Source organism: Strigops habroptila (assembly GCF_004027225.2).
Source record: "Strigops habroptila isolate Jane chromosome 13 unlocalized genomic scaffold, bStrHab1.2.pri S16, whole genome shotgun sequence".
In the NCBI taxonomy this organism is placed as follows: domain Eukaryota; kingdom Metazoa; phylum Chordata; class Aves; order Psittaciformes; family Psittacidae; genus Strigops; species Strigops habroptila.
In genome coordinates this window covers 8306245-8321297 of record NW_022651054.1, presented here as the reverse complement: position 1 = coordinate 8321297, position 15053 = coordinate 8306245, and the positions used below count along the sequence as shown (strand labels likewise).

General features: G+C 46.6%; 3 protein-coding genes and 2 long non-coding RNA genes across 7 annotated transcripts in view; 3 read left to right on the top strand and 2 right to left on the bottom strand.

Annotated features, from left to right (window-relative positions):
- Positions 1 to 1097, top strand: part of PIGL (phosphatidylinositol glycan anchor biosynthesis class L) — a 58556-nt gene extending 57459 nt beyond the window's left edge. The window contains exon 7 of the mRNA XM_030472643.1: positions 386 to 1097. Within this exon, the coding sequence (XP_030328503.1) occupies positions 386 to 484 (99 nt within the window). The 3' untranslated portion in view covers positions 485 to 1097. The remainder of the gene's footprint in view (positions 1 to 385) is intronic.
- Positions 1098 to 1925: 828 nt separating this feature from the next.
- CENPV (centromere protein V) lies at positions 1926 to 6182 on the bottom strand. Its single transcript, XM_030472642.1, has 5 exons — positions 5087 to 6182; positions 4039 to 4137; positions 3171 to 3240; positions 2662 to 2776; positions 1926 to 2325 (listed from the first exon to the last, which is right to left on the bottom strand). The coding sequence occupies exons 1-5, from the start codon at positions 5548 to 5550 to the stop codon at positions 2201 to 2203; spliced, it is 873 nt and encodes a 290-aa protein (XP_030328502.1). The 5' UTR covers positions 5551 to 6182; the 3' UTR covers positions 1926 to 2200.
- Positions 6183 to 7617: 1435 nt separating this feature from the next.
- On the bottom strand, positions 7618 to 11980 carry LOC115601995. Of its 2 annotated transcripts, none has more exons than XR_003989556.1 (2): positions 11947 to 11980; positions 7618 to 8575 (listed from the first exon to the last, which is right to left on the bottom strand). It is a non-coding gene; the product is annotated as an uncharacterized LOC115601995 (long non-coding RNA). The 2 variants fall into 2 exon arrangements; XR_003989555.1 differs by lacking the exon at positions 11947 to 11980 and adding an exon at positions 8830 to 8897.
- LOC115601994 lies at positions 8261 to 10025 on the top strand. Its single transcript, XR_003989554.1, has 2 exons — positions 8261 to 8349; positions 9344 to 10025. It is a non-coding gene; the product is annotated as an uncharacterized LOC115601994 (long non-coding RNA).
- UBB (ubiquitin B) lies at positions 11973 to 14399 on the top strand. Of its 2 annotated transcripts, none has more exons than XM_030472638.1 (2): positions 11973 to 12153; positions 12937 to 14399. In XM_030472638.1, the coding sequence occupies exon 2, from the start codon at positions 12943 to 12945 to the stop codon at positions 14086 to 14088; it is 1146 nt and encodes a 381-aa protein (XP_030328498.1). In that variant the 5' UTR covers positions 11973 to 12153; positions 12937 to 12942; the 3' UTR covers positions 14089 to 14399. The 2 variants fall into 2 exon arrangements, with proteins under 2 accessions (XP_030328498.1, XP_030328497.1); XM_030472637.1 differs by lacking the exon at positions 11973 to 12153 and adding an exon at positions 12257 to 12345 and having other exon boundaries at positions 12937 to 14243.
- The last annotated feature ends 654 nt before the right edge of the window (positions 14400 to 15053 follow it).

Genomic DNA, 15053 nt, shown 5'->3' with positions numbered 1-15053 from the left:
TGCAAAGTGTTCTCAGATGCACACCTATCAGGTTTCTGCCTTCCCAGCATGGGAACACCCAGGATTGAGATCACATAGGGAGGAGGAGTTATATGTGACAAAGAAACTGTCACAGCACCGACCTGCAGCTGCTAATGTCCTTTCTAGCAGGACCCCTCTGAACACTAGGCAGCATCACACCAGCAATGTAGAGGTGGACACGGCTCTCCCCACTCTTTAACCTCATAAAGCAGACAGCCTTCTACCTCCCACTGCTTCTTCCCTACTCACTGAAAACAGGCTGTCCTGTAAGCTGGCAGTGAATCTCACAGGAGGCCTAGGAAACTGCGCTCGTGTTAGTTGTGGCAGATTCTTGTCATGCTTTCTCAACTGTTTTTCCTTCTAGAGAGCCATGAGGTGCCATCACAGCCAGCTCCTCTGGTTTCGCCACATCTATATGCTCTTCTCACGTTATATGGTGATCAATTCACTGCGCCTTCTGTAAAAGGGACAACTTGAGGAGTAGAAGAATGAGTGAAAAAAAGACTGTGCCAGGGCCAAGACTAAAGCAGACTCACCTGTGATGTGCTCTAGAGGACGGGATTCTCTTTGTGTAACATTCATTCAGACTACAAAAAACAGGCTGTGTGAACTTCCTTCTGAATATCTTGTTGCCTGATACATTGAGATGTACAGGGTTTAACAGCTACTCACTGTCAAAGCTTAAATAGGGTAAGAAATTTGGACTAACCTAATACAGGAGTATGCTGCATTAGAGAAGATAATGGCACAAATTATTATACCCCAAGAGGATACAGCTGTGAGGACTGCTTGGCAACTGTCTCTTGGTGCTTTTGTAAAATCCAGTTATCAGGAGTAACTTTTCAAAGGCCATGCTATCTCTAAAAATAAAACGAGAACCACCAGACCTGTCTTACTCAGACTGAACTTTAAAAAGCCAAAGCTTATGAATAAAACATCAGAAATCACACTAATTTCTCCAGTTGCACTGATCTCTGCTGCTGCTTCCGTACTCATTGGGTTGCAGGCTCCACCTTTGCAGTGTCCCTCATGCAACATGAGCGTTTCTTGCTTCGGAATATGGGGCTCAAGATCAACTCATAAGAGCCTCAACGGACCTAAGAATGAGGTGCAAGAGTAACTGTAACTAGGTCTTTTATAGAACAGAGATGAAAATTACAAGAGATGTTTCAAGAGCTGTTCCACTTATGTAAGAGACAAGTGCAGGAGTTAGAGATCCTCTCCCTTTATGTTAAAGGTAAGTGAACCAGCTTTCAGTGGTCTTGTTTCTTAGCCTACTAGTGATTTGGGTTTACATGGGGTCATTATGGAGCAAAGTCAGCACCAAACATTTCTGTAGGCCTTTGCACTCATTCATGTGGGCTCACACCTGCAGGAAGCATCTCTCCTGATCTATGCAGCTTGTCATTGCATAGTCAAGATCAGAGTCCAAATGGCCAGATCCTGGTCTGCTGCTGTGAGCACATCCTCCTCCTGAGGATAACAAACAGGTTCCTGGTTGTACTGAAGTACGTGCTCATTGTATGACAGTGTTGAACTCTGTTCCCTGGCCGTGAGTCAGTGCCTAAGCATATGCCTACTCAGCCTTAAGACCATGAGTAAGTCCAGCCTTAAGCAAAACAGTACTTAATCACATGAATAACTTCAATGGCCTCTCTCTTGCATACAGCTAGGCTCCTGTGTAATGATTTACTGAACCTGAGCCTGTGCTTTACTGAACTTGAGCTCGCTAAGCTCTTTCAAATCCCCTTTAGATACATGGTCAATTCATTGAAGTCAAGGGAGAAAAATCAGTGTAAGTTAGCATTATGTCCTAAGCAAGAGATAATCTTACATAGGATGTTTTTATAAGGCAGACTTGAAACACAGGAAATATCCATACAAGCAAAGATTAGCTTTTTTTCTTTGTCTTTTTGTACTTTGCTCTGTTTATTATGATTTAACTTCAGCACAGCTAAGGGTAAAGTATCAAAATAGCAGCCCTGGGTACTTTATGGAAAGGAAGTTGTTTGGAAATTGCAAGTCACAACTGAATGGGACAGGCAGCACAGAAAGATTTATTTAAGAAACAGAGAACAGATAGCAATAATGTAGAGATGGATTTTGCCAACCCTCACCCAGGAAAGCCCAGGCTACAGTTCCACAGCAGTGCCCCAACATCAGCTGCTGGAAGAGTGCGTCAGGGTTTTGACATGTCTCTGATGGTCTTGTGTTCCTTCACTGCCTTCTCCCATTCCTTGCCATTGATATCCTCTGTGACAATGGTCTGCACGGTGCCCTCGTCCAGACAATGGGGAGCTATTCCTGAAGAAAGACAGAGTACATAGAAACCCGCATCCACCTCCTGTGTGGGAGATGCCTGCGCTGTTTTGGATGGGGCATCTCAGGGAATGCTAAATGCTCAGTCCAGCTATTGCTGTAAGGCTGAGGAGCCTACATGGGAAGAAGCCCACACAGCAATAGGTGAGACTTACAGAGGAGCTACAGGTTCAGACTGCAGTTCCAGATGTTTAGTACTTTAGGAGCAAACTCTTAAGGCACATGCTGCCCACTGCTGTCATGTTAGCATCCAATGGAGTCTTTACCCAAGGTTTGCTTGGTGGTTACCTTTGGTTACTACAGCTTTCTCTTTCTACCTACCATAACCATCTGGATTAGAACGAGGAGTATAAAAGCTCTGTACACCACAGGTCTTGCAGAATGTGTGCTGAGCACGATGGGTGTTGAAGGTGTATGTTGTCAAATTATCAGCACCCTGAGCAAATGAAAAGCAGTGTAAGTGTTCCAGACAAGCCAGAGGTATTAATTCCTTTCTATGGGTCTGTAGCTAAGAAATGTAAAATCTAAAATACCAACTTTGTGTCTTTATTTGATATGAGTTCTGCATTCATGCTCCTTTTCTAAGGCCCTGTGCTTTGTATATACACGTGTCCCTGACAGTCAAACCTGAGAACTGCAGCAGCTCCAAAGTCAGCTCACTAAGATGCATTAACACACCCACACCAGACAGCATAAAATTCAGCTGTTTCCTCCAATCAGCCATAGACAAACTTAGGGTAGAAAACTGGCTGTCTCTTGCATCTTTGATGATAACCCTGGCTTATACTGCTCATGTTCACAGCCATGCTCTTACTGCATTCTTACTCTACCTTCAGCAGCTTGAAGCGTGATGCTGGGACAATGAAGTGTCTGTTCTGTTTCTTTGTGCAAATGCTGCAACTGTAAAAGAAAAAGGAGACCTTTCTAGAAGCAGTGAACAAGTTGTGGACAGCAATCAGACCTATCACGGACCTCTGGACAATAGAAATTCCACTGACAGCTTAAATGGCTCCTGGAAGCATCACAGAGGTAAGCAGCAACAGTGGACTTGTGGTATCAGTAGTGTTTGGTTAAGCGCAGCCACTTAGACTGACCCTACCTGGGTACACCAACAAGGTGTTCCCTTACACCAAACATCAGATGCCATTTTTTCTTCACATACACAATCTCAACAGCCATAACAAGGCTCTAGGCCTTGTCTCTAGGCCTGAGAAACCCATTTAATCTTTCAGACCAGACTTGACCGGTATTGCAAACATGAATTACCTTGCAAACAAGAAAGAAATGGTCAGAAGTTTATCTATGTGCTAGAAGCAAACTACCTGCAGGCAAAGGGGGATCACTACTGAAATTAGACCGTGTTGTAGTTTGAGGCACATGTGGTCAGAGATGTCATGTTAAAACAGGATTGATGTGCTCTGAGCACACTCCACTCAGAGGAAACATAAAGCAGGTAGCTGAGTACCTGTATTTGTAGATCTCTCTGAGCAGTGAGCAGGGCTGTGAGACCAGAACTGCCCAAAGAAGTAGCACCTGAAATCACCGGTACCGATCCCATATTGGATCAGGACGTAATCAGGGGTATACCCTATAGGAACAGCTCAGAGCAGTTGTCATCTTTTAGCTGTAAGGTGTTGACTGGAAAAGCATACAAGCTTATATTCATCCATGAGAATATGGAGCACATAAAACACTCACTTGCAGTTGAAAATATGCAGATCTGCTGAAGCCCAGACCTCGAAGCGGACAGCCCCGCAGTGACAGCCTCCAGTGTGCTTGACCAAGCCTCGGTATTCACTGGAGAGGGAAACAACAGAGAGGTTTTCTCGATGTAATTTTTGTGGGGTTTGGCCAAGAAAACAGTAAGGTTTATGCTATGTGATTCAGTTCAGCTTTGAGCAATTGCAGAACACTAGAAAACGTATCTACTCAGATGTGTTTTAATAAAACGTGCCAGAGTGACGAGGACAATGACTTCTGTCCTCTGTGGCAATGGCTCTTCTAGTTTAATTAAAATAGTGCAAAGGAAAGAAGAGCACTAGTTGAAGGAAAATGCAGTCCACATGCGATACAAGACGTGTGCTGTCCTGCCAGAGAGCAGGGCAAAATGCTGACCCAGAGTCCATGCCAAGCTACCACAAGGAACTGAACCTTCCCACAATTATCCCACAAGTGCTCCAGCACTACTAAAATTCCTCCATTTAAAGCTGGGGAAAACAGAGGTAAGTAGATTCTATGTAGTATTCGAAATGTATTTGATTTGGTATTGTAATTGCAGAGGAACTTCATGGTCCAAGGAAGTTCTAAGCTTGTACTTCTCTCTCTCCCCCAGGACGCCTCCCACGGCCCTTGGGCAGCACCGCTGGGCCAGCTCCAGCGCAAAATGCGAAGGAAAAACCTTTTCCTTTCGGATTTTCGCTCCCCGGGCCCGTTACTAATTACAGCCCAGAGGCGCTGGATTGTGCTCTGGAAGAAGCGAGCACAGAAAGGGGTGGAGATTTAGCAGCTGAGCCTCAACATCCTGCGCGGTGCCCCCAAGGGCATTTTTGATGGGAGAGCCCAAAACCACAGGAAGCTTTAGCAGAAAAAGCCGCTTTCTCCGCGGTGCCTGCGCCCCCCCGCCCCTCACACATCCTTCCCCCCCCGCAGCTCTTCAGACGCCGTGTTTAGTGCTGTGCTGCCGAGAGGTCGGTGATGTGACGGGGAAGAGCCGCGGGGCAGTGACCGCCGTCCGGCCCGTACTCACAAGGCGTCCAGCAGCAGCCGCGCCGCTTCCTCGCAGCTCAGCCGGTGCCTCTCCTGGAAGGCGGCCCAGCGCCCGCGCTGCGCCCCGAGATCGAAGTCTCCGGGCGCTGGGGACTGTTCCTGCGCCCCCGGACTGGCCGGGGCGCCGGCCGCCGCCTTCTTTCGGCCGCGGCGGGCCGAGCCCGCGGGGGGGCTGGCGGTGGCGCTGCCCCGCCGGGACCGCCGAGCGCTGCCCGCCCTGAGCCGCCCCATGCGCCGCAGAGACGGGGCGCGCCGCGCCCGCCAGGGGGCGCTGCAACGCCGCGCAGCGCGACCGGGGGCGGGGCCGGGGAGAGGGGCTTTGGCGAGGGGGAACGGCTTTAACCTGGCGGGAGAGACCGAGATGAGCTCTGAGGCAGAAGCTCTTCCCTGTGAGGGTGCTGAGGCGCCGGCACAGGGTGCCCAGAGAAGCTGTGGCTGCCCCATCCCTGGCAGTGTTCAAGGCCAGGTTGGACACAGGGGCTTGGAGCAACCTGCTCTAGTGGAAGGTGTCCCTGCCCGTGGCAGGGGGTTGGAACCGGATGAGCTTTAAGGTCCCTTCCAGTCCAAACCACTCTGTGATTCTGTGATTGGAAGCACACTATTCTACATCCCTTCTACATACCCACCCTCGATTAGGAGTAAGACTGCTGGTGAACAGTACTGCGGTGCATCAGGATTTGCCTTTGGAAGTGTGGTTAGTCCTTCCTGAAACTGGAAATCATTATTGCAGCTTTGCAGAGAAACAGATTCTAACATGATTCCCACTAGACAACCTTTCACAAGTTCTGTCATCAAAGTCTTAAAAAGGAAAACAATCAAGATCATAGAATCTTAGAATTGTTTGGGTTATATAGTACATGCCATTAAAAAACCCCGAACAACCAACCAAACAAAAAGCCACCCCACGTCCACCAAAAAACAGCTTAGGAAGATATGAAAGCTCTCCTCTAGTGGTTAATATCTTAGAAAAGGATATTCTTGAACATCTAGAAACATTGCTGTTTCTCAAGTAAAACTATTCCATGCAGGGGGAAAACACAAAACTTGTAGTGTCCAAGTCACATTTGGTTGGGGAAAAAAACCCAGTCGCTCCAAGGATGAGGCTTTGTGCCCAGCACTGGGAATTTCAATAGAACTTAATGTCTTGCTCTTCTCAGGAAGGAGAACAGGGAAAGCTGTAAACATGTGAGCTGTGACAGCTGGTTGTGGGGTGAACGAGGCACCGAAGGGTCATGTCTCAGCCAGGAATACAGCAAAGCAACTGGACAGCGATGAATGAAGCAGCATCAGGTGTGGATAACAGCTTTAAAAACATGCGACTGCAGTGTGTAGGCTGCATCCTGAGATGGCACATGCCAGGACTCACATAACAACCCTGTGGCTCAGCACCTCTCTCCTCTGATGATAGGAAAGGTGCTGAGTTACAATTTCCTGTTATTCCTCATGTGAACCTCTGTTCTGGTTACTCATCCTAATGGAGCCATTTTAATACACTGTATGTGACAAATTCTGGCCCACGCCAGCGTGTTCATCTATAGCTCCTGAGCTAAGCCACTCCTAGACCTTTAGTCACCCTAAAGTTCATGTTAGTCACCTTATATTTTGGGAAGAAAAGTCACTGAGGTGAAACTGGAGACCATGAGCTGAAACTGAGCCTGTGCAGTTTGCATCATGGAGTCATTTGCTGTCAGTGCAGGGTTTGGCAGTTGCAGGTTTGAGCCTACATGGTCAGTTCTTTTCTAAAAACAGTAAACTGCACTGAACTGAAAGGCAGAATGTATTTTAGGAGTTCATTAGCAATCAGCTCACACAAATTACCTCCTCTTTGCGAGACAGGAGACACTGGCACTTGTATGCTCTCATAACACAGTTCCAGTGGCAAAACTAATGTGCAGGCCCTGATGTTGCAGCCGTTTGCGTAGCTGCAAATCTATCCCTCTGTGCTCCCATGCAATTAGTTCAGCATATTTTAAATGTAGAAAGCATTTTGAGGAGCTGAATTCTGTTTCTCCTGTGACATTTCAGGATAAAGAACTGGGAGACAAAAATGGAAGAACAAACCACAGCTTTGTTTCAGAAGGCTGCTGTAAAGAAATTCTTTCTCCTTTTTTATTTGTTTCACATTTTATTACAGAGGACTCTTAGAGCTCAAAACTGGGTCTCACATAAATAACCAGTTCAAGACCTTTATAGGGGATCTCTGGCTGATGACAAATTTCATTGGCATTTGGATTTACAAGCCCTACATTTCAGTGGTTGCATATGGTATTGTCGGTGTACCTGGGCAGCCAGTGTTACCCAGTGCCTGAAGAGTCACCAGCTTTCCTGGTACATTACCTCCAAATCTGATGCAATGTTTGCCAAACTTCAGTAGAAGGCAATAGCTTGATGAAGAATGCTTGTGTTAAGCTTCTGAGAGAAAGTGGAGAAGGAAGCTTTCAGAAAGATGAGGAAAAGTCCAGTAAATCGGTTTGTTTTCTTTAGGTATCTTGTGATACTCAGAGTTCAACAGCTGACGTGGTTTAATGTTAAAGTACAAAGGTGTTTTTCTGTGCCAGCCCAGCCCTGCTTGTATAACAATGACTCAGCTCTGCAGAGCTGGCTTGCAGCCCACATTGAGATTCTGTCTGCAAGGGCATTTTCGTTGCAAAGGCAACACTGAAAGCAGCTACATGTTTGTGGGTTAAAGAGAACTAGTAACTATGGATGCTTTTCATCTAGTAAGCGTGGAACTAGAAATTGTGTATAGCTCACACCACACTTTAGAGAACTGAAGTAGTTAAAACTACATAGTTTGTGCAAGGGAGAAAAATGCCAGTGCTTGGATTTTAGTTTTCCTGTTGAGGAGGAAAAATTCTGCACATTCCCCTCCCCATCAAGGGATCTAGGCTGGATCTGAAAACAGAATACAGGGTTATCACCTCTGGGCTTCTGGATGCAGGCTGTTCAGACTGGCCTTGACAGTATTGGTTTTTATTCACTATCATAGAGGTTCTATTGAAACACACTGATAATGATTAACAGTGGGTTAAGACTTATTTCTGTCTTTCTGTTGGTTTTTTTTTTCAAGGTGCTTCTTTGCTATCCTGCTGAAAATCCTCACCCCAGAAACCACTTGCTCAATGGGCTCAGATGCAGCAGAGGGAACGTGAACAAAGAGAGCTCCTTCACTGCAGTGCAGCTTGGATCAGATCCAAAAGACTCGCAGGCAGGAGGCAGACTGGAAAAAAAAGATGCAGACAAGTAATTTTTAGAATAGACCTAGTTATTGATTGTTGCTTTCACTGGCGTAACATGCAGACACAAACCTGGGATGGCATCTTCATAAAATGCCCTTTAGAAGTCTCCTTATATCAGCAGCATAGAGAATTGCCACATGTTCCTTGGGGTCAGTTAAACCTACAGAGAAAGACGTGCCCAAGCCTATTTATTGGGGCAGCGCAGATCTTAAAGCTGTATCCCATGTGTCCTGCAAAGTCAAAATAGCCTTTAAACAAACAAGGTAACAGAGGAGTATTGCTGATTCTCCCCTTTTTACTACAAATCTGGATATGTTTGTTTTTCTTAAGCTTTCAGCTCCTGAAGTTGGTAGCTTATTAAAAACTTTGTTTATTTAAGGTATTTTTAGCATAAGGCTTAAAAACCAAACCTCGGAGAGTTGTCTTTTTTTGGTAATCTCATAATATTATACTCAATCTCACAGTACTTTGGCTTGTGACTCACTATTTTTGTAGCCCTTGAGCTTGGCAGTACAAGGACAAGCAGTAACATGCCACAGTTCTGTTTGTCTTGCAGCTGGAACTTCAGCAAAGATCAGGCTTTATTGCTGTGATACAGGTTCGGGAAGAAAATATTTATCTCCACAACTGTAAATAGATAAATATAATTATCTGGTGTCATACACAGTGAGAGAGGCCTGAGGTAGGTAAGAGTACTATTATAAGAATATACATTGTGGGGTTTTTTCCCTGTGGCAAGTAGCCCTATTTATATCTGAACAAAGGAACAGTACTGAGCTGGCTGCACATACTCAGGTTGCCTGACCAGCCGGCTGTCCCTACTTAAACCCTTGTAACTAAAGATAAACAGATTGCTTCATTTGACATTGCTCACTTAGAAATGATATGTTGTTGCTAAGACATTAGTGTACATAAAACGCAGACACAGCTTGCATTCTAGAATGTTACAGATTCGTTGGAAACATTTCTTCGACCCCCAGATGCTTCTCTTCTGAAAGTAGGTTGCTTTGTACTACTGCCCAATGACCTACTTTTGAAACCGCTTGGAAAGAAATACGTGTTCCCAACTGCAGGCCCCTGGCAAAGGCTGGCACCACCTGTGCAGTCAGGCCAGTCACAAGATAATTTCTGTTTTATTGAGCTTTGCATTTATTTATATACAGTTCACAGTCAGCTGCTCGATGATTTTTATTCACCGAGAGCTACATAGTGGTGTGTATGTTAAATACATAGACTTTGTATTTATGTTGTATAACCACAACATAAACAGATCTCCTGTGTCTGTATCAAATTCAGGTAATAAAATATTTTCTGAAGAAATTCTGAGGTAAAGCTGAAATTCAGTAAAACGAAGTCACCAGGCCATCACCTCCAGCTTGGGAGATTGTTCTGTACACATGATGTGTGAAAATAAGGCAGAATCTGGCCCACAATGTAGAAACAGTACATTCTGTCTTAAGAAGCTATATGTATTCAGCCCACCTCCTACCCAGAAACAAAAGAGGTGGGCTCCATACAGGCATGGCTGTATGTAGTAGCATAGATGGATACTGAAAATTAATAATTAGGAGAATTAAACAAATCCAATCAGTAGAGACTGCAAAATGGTGGCCTGTGAGGAGTATGTTGCCTGCAGGCTATGGAGATTAGTTTAATTCTGCTAGGCCCAGGAGCTGCGTGCACAAAGCCTGACTCTTTATCTCTTTTGACAGAGGGATAACTGAGGAAAATAATGAGGCTTTTTGCATGGAATTGATGAATTTAAACCATAATTGTCTAAAAGTATGAGCCTACATTCGATGTCAGCATGTTGCTGCCTGCGCTTGCTTTGGATAACATCATTTCCCTGAAGAATGAATTTTTCAGGAGCCATTATTAAGAAGGTATTTAAACAGCTACCGGTGGCAGACCCATCTGGTGGGAGTTTATTCTGATCTATTGATTTGAATACTTACACAGAAACAGAACAACCATTGTGAAAGCAGATTGGTCATAGGATTTAGCCATACTTGGAAAAAATACAAGGGAGAGCTCCTGTGTTTTCTGGTTTACACAGAAAGGGAAAAAAAAGACGGAAATTTCTCCTTCTCCATCTAGAGGGACATTAAAAAGCAAAGACCTGCATGCTAAAATCCTTAGTACAAGTCTGATGTGCTCAAACACAGGCCAGACTTTTAGCCTGTTAATTTCCAGGTTAACACATACAAGATGTGGCCTTTCACGTTTGTTAGTTACTCTTGCCCTCCTCTCAGGACTCCATGATCCTGTTTGGCTTGGGAACATGGTTCCTGGAGCAGTGCCTGGGATATACAGCATACACAGGTCAGCCTTGGAACAAACCTTTAGTCACCCTGGCACTGTGCAAACAAAACCAAGCTATTGGAAACACTGAGCAAAAACAGCAGCATAAAGGAAACAAATATGCTATTGCCTAAATCTGATACTGCCTTTTGTCCTAAATTTATGTCACTGGATAATATTCCCAAGGTTGGTTATTGCCATGGAGCTGTCTCTGAACTTTGCAGTTGTCATTTTCCTCTCTTCCTGTGAATACATTGTGAATAATTATTGTTGGGGTGATTTATTTCCTTTTTACTGTAAACCAGGAGCTACTAGCAGACACAAGCCCTGTTAGGAGAGAGGAAAACAAAAGGGGTTTGTTGTTGCTGTTAAGGTTTTTTTAGTGGATTTGGTTGTCTTTTAGGTTTTTTTAAGGGAGAAGCAGAGTAGCTGTGCACTGAGTATTGCCATTCACACATGTGCTTATGCTTTGTGAGTGGAGGATTTAAGCAAGTTCATCTGGCTTCACTGATGGAGCTAGCAGCAGGTAAAACACTGCCACATAAAAGCCTTTCTGGATTTTGTATACTCCAGATAATATACGATGTAAAATGGGTTAAGAGCCAGCCTGAAAGGTATAATGAAGCTTAATTAACACAAAGCACATTTCCACATCAGTTCTCAGAAGGAAGTTGCTCCATAACCTGATCAAAGCTTCCTGTTCTGAAGTAAACAGCGATTTGCATTTCAAATGTCAGCATTTCATCACGGGGGTTGTTTTGCAACCTCCCATTAACGAATTAAGCTGTCAGCTGCCTGAAACTGGTTCAAAGGGCTGCTCAGGAAACTGGCCGCATGATGGGGCACCGAGCGTGACGCACAGGGAGCTACCAACGCTCACGAATGTCTAAATAACTTTTTTCCAGCTTTATTAACTCAATCTTGCGCTTCCCGGCTTTTCCTCACATCCACACATGCCAAGACTAGGCCTACAGACTATTCCAGGCTCTGCCATAAATGCTTCTCGCCACCCCGGGCAGGGAAGGGAGTTTGTCAGAGGTGCTTGTATTAATGTGGATCAACAAAAAGCGGGCACCGAGGGCAGCCCCTCTTTCCTCGGGATACTTTTCCCGCATCCCGGGCCAGGCTCTTGCCTGAGCACCGCTTGGGGCTGACACGGGGATCGAACACGCGAGCCAGCGCAGCCCCCTCCCCGCCGAACTCTGCCTCCGCAAGGCGGCTCCCCCCTAGCAACAGCGCTGACCTCACCGCGCACCAATCAGCTCTGGGCAGCACCCGAATCTTCCAGAGCTTTCCTTACCCGCGCCCCTCTCCATCAGCCAATCAACACCCGCTCTTCCTACTGCTGCGCCAATCCGTGGCGAGCGTGCCGCTCTGTCCACCGTTGCTGTCCGCAACTCCAGATCCATCCGCGCCCTCAAATATCGGGATTTTTAAGGATCTGAGACCCCACACTGAGATTCCAGGACCCCTTTTCCCTCCGGAATAGGGAGTGGAGAGGAGAAAGGTGAGTATTTTTCACAACAGTGCTATTTTACTTGGGACTACTTTGGGAGGCGGATGGATACATCAGCGGAGGTGGGCGGGGTCTATGCGGCAGGAACCCCATAAGTAGCGGTGGGTCGCGTCATCCGGCAGAGCACAGCTGCGGCAGAGCAAGGGGTGGTGTTGCTGGAGAGCGACGCGCGGGGCCTAAGACGTGAGTGGGGCGGCGGCAAGGGGGAAACTGGGATGGGTTTTACAAGCTGGGGTGGCGGCTTGTCGGGCAGGGGTTTTTGCTGAGCAAGGGGGGGGATGGTGCAGACTCTCACTTTACCGTGAACCACTGTAAGCACTAGATGCGGGGGGGAACAGTAAAATTCCTCCTTGGGGAAGGAGGTGGCGTTACGGGAAGATGGTGGAGGCTGTGCCCGTCCGTCCCGGAAGCGCGTTGCTGAGTCACCGCCGCGGGGGGGGGAGAGGGGGGCAGCGCGGGGCTGCTGGCGCAGATCCTGCAGCGGCCGTGCGGGAGGTGCGGGGCAAGGGGGGGGCCGAGAGCCGGCTGGTGAGGGGGGATGGAAAGGGTCTGGCGTAGGAGTGTAGCGTGCCGAGCCTTGGAAGGGGGTTTATGTCGTTAAGAGTTGGGGAATGGTTGTAGAAATAAAACGAAAAAAAAACCCAAAACAACCAAAACCACCAAAAAAATCCTAACTGGTTTTGTGCAGTGTGAAACAGCAATAAACCGTTTAATTGGAAATAACTGAGGACTCTATTTCGATAGCTAAAGCTGAAACTTGTGTATGTTTTGCAGTTCAACATGCAGATCTTTGTCAAGACCCTGACTGGCAAGACCATCACACTTGAGGTTGAGCCCAGTGACACCATTGAAAATGTGAAGGCCAAGATCCAGGACAAAGAAGGCATTCCCCCTGACCAACAGAGGCTGATCTTTGCTGGCAAGCAGCTGGAAGACGGACGCACCCTGTCCGACTATAACATCCAAAAGGAATCCACCCTCCATCTTGTGCTGCGTCTCAGAGGTGGCATGCAGATCTTCGTGAAAACCCTGACTGGCAAGACCATCACCCTTGAGGTTGAGCCCAGTGACACCATTGAGAATGTGAAGGCGAAGATCCAGGACAAAGAAGGCATTCCCCCTGACCAGCAGAGGCTGATCTTTGCTGGCAAGCAGCTGGAGGATGGTCGTACCCTGTCCGACTACAACATCCAGAAGGAATCCACTCTCCATCTTGTGCTGCGTCTCAGAGGTGGCATGCAGATCTTTGTCAAGACCCTGACTGGCAAGACCATTACTCTTGAGGTTGAGCCCAGTGACACAATTGAGAACGTGAAGGCCAAGATCCAGGACAAAGAAGGCATTCCCCCTGACCAGCAGAGGCTGATCTTTGCTGGCAAGCAGCTTGAAGATGGTCGTACCCTGTCCGACTACAACATTCAGAAGGAATCCACCCTCCATCTTGTGCTGCGCCTGAGGGGTGGAATGCAGATCTTCGTGAAAACCCTGACTGGCAAGACCATCACCCTTGAGGTTGAGCCCAGTGACACCATTGAAAATGTGAAGGCAAAAATCCAGGACAAAGAAGGCATTCCCCCTGACCAGCAGAGGCTGATCTTTGCTGGTAAACAGCTTGAAGATGGTCGCACCCTGTCCGACTACAACATCCAGAAGGAATCCACCCTCCATCTTGTGCTGCGCTTGAGAGGTGGCATGCAGATCTTTGTGAAGACCCTGACTGGCAAGACCATTACTCTTGAGGTTGAGCCCAGTGACACCATTGAGAACGTGAAGGCCAAGATCCAGGACAAAGAAGGCATTCCCCCTGACCAGCAGAGGCTGATCTTCGCTGGCAAGCAGCTGGAGGATGGTCGCACCCTGTCCGACTACAACATCCAGAAGGAATCCACCCTCCATCTTGTGCTGCGCCTGAGGGGTGGCTGTTAAGTTCCTGTGCGCCTTGCTTAACAACGGGATTGCCAATAGCACTTGTGTTTGCACTGTAGTTCTGTGATGTCTTAAGTTAAATGCAGGGTTAAAGCAAGCTAAAATAACTGCTGAACAACTGAAATGCTAATAAAGTTTTCTGTTGCACATTACAACTTGTAGTCTGTCTCAGTTCAAGCTAGTAAAACTGGTGTATTTAAGTGACGTGCTTACCCTGGCTTTCTTCCATGGCAGTTGAAGCCTCTTTGCATGCTTAATGAGGCCCATGTGGATGAAACAGATCTGCATTAAAGTCTTAATTCAAGCACTAATAAAATGTTGTTGCTTCTTACTGTAGTTTATTTCCAGGAAGGGTAATCTGTTAAAAGACTTGGAAAGCCACACACCAAATACAGGGGTGAGCTTATCAGTACAGTGGGGTGGGCTTTGCTGCAACTTGTGGGCTTGCAGTGTGTTTAAGTTGACTTTGCTGGTGAGTGTGAACGGTTGCACTGCCTGACACTGCCATGGAGGGACTCAGGCTTCAGTATGCTTGGGGAGGTGGGCTGTAAATGAGCAAATACAAGCAGTTTTGTATTTTTAAGTGGAAAAACTAATGTGTATTGCATTGGCAGCTTCTTCAAGGTGCAGAATGGGGTGTGGGGGGGTATTCTGGTCTGTGTGGAATTGGTGATCTGGGAAGTACTAACTGCAGTCAGAGTGACTGGTGGGGCAGGAGTGGGCAAGTGGGAGGGTGTCTTCATGCATTGGCTCTAGAGAAGTGCCTGAAATGAAAGACAATACATGACTGAGCAGGGTAGCAGTTTCCTGGTTTGGGTTTTAAGTACAAGTTTTCTACACAGCCTTGTAATGCCAAAAGCTGGGAAATTATCACTGAAGTCTGGGTTCTCTTTATTTTGTTTTAGTGGGATGGGGTTAAATGGTTTAGTTCAACTTGAGTAGTGGTGGGTCTGATCATCCATGTG

What these genes read in the sequence shown, in the direction of transcription:
- CENPV (XM_030472642.1), bottom strand. Translation starts at nt 5,550, where the DNA reads ATGGGGCAGCCACAGCTTCTCTGGGCACCCTGTGCCGGCGCCTCAGCA. An exon ending in CACGCTTCAAGCTGCTGAAG is followed by an intron (nt 2,777 to 3,170) that starts GTAGAGTAAGAA and finishes TCATTTGCTCAG; the next exon opens with GGTGCTGATAATTTGACAAC. An exon ending in TTCTAATCCAGATGGTTATG is followed by an intron (nt 2,326 to 2,661) that starts GTAGGTAGAAAG and finishes GTCTTTCTTCAG; the next exon opens with GAATAGCTCCCCATTGTCTG.
- UBB (XM_030472638.1), top strand. Translation starts at nt 12,943, where the DNA reads ATGCAGATCTTTGTCAAGACCCTGACTGGCAAGACCATCACACTTGAG.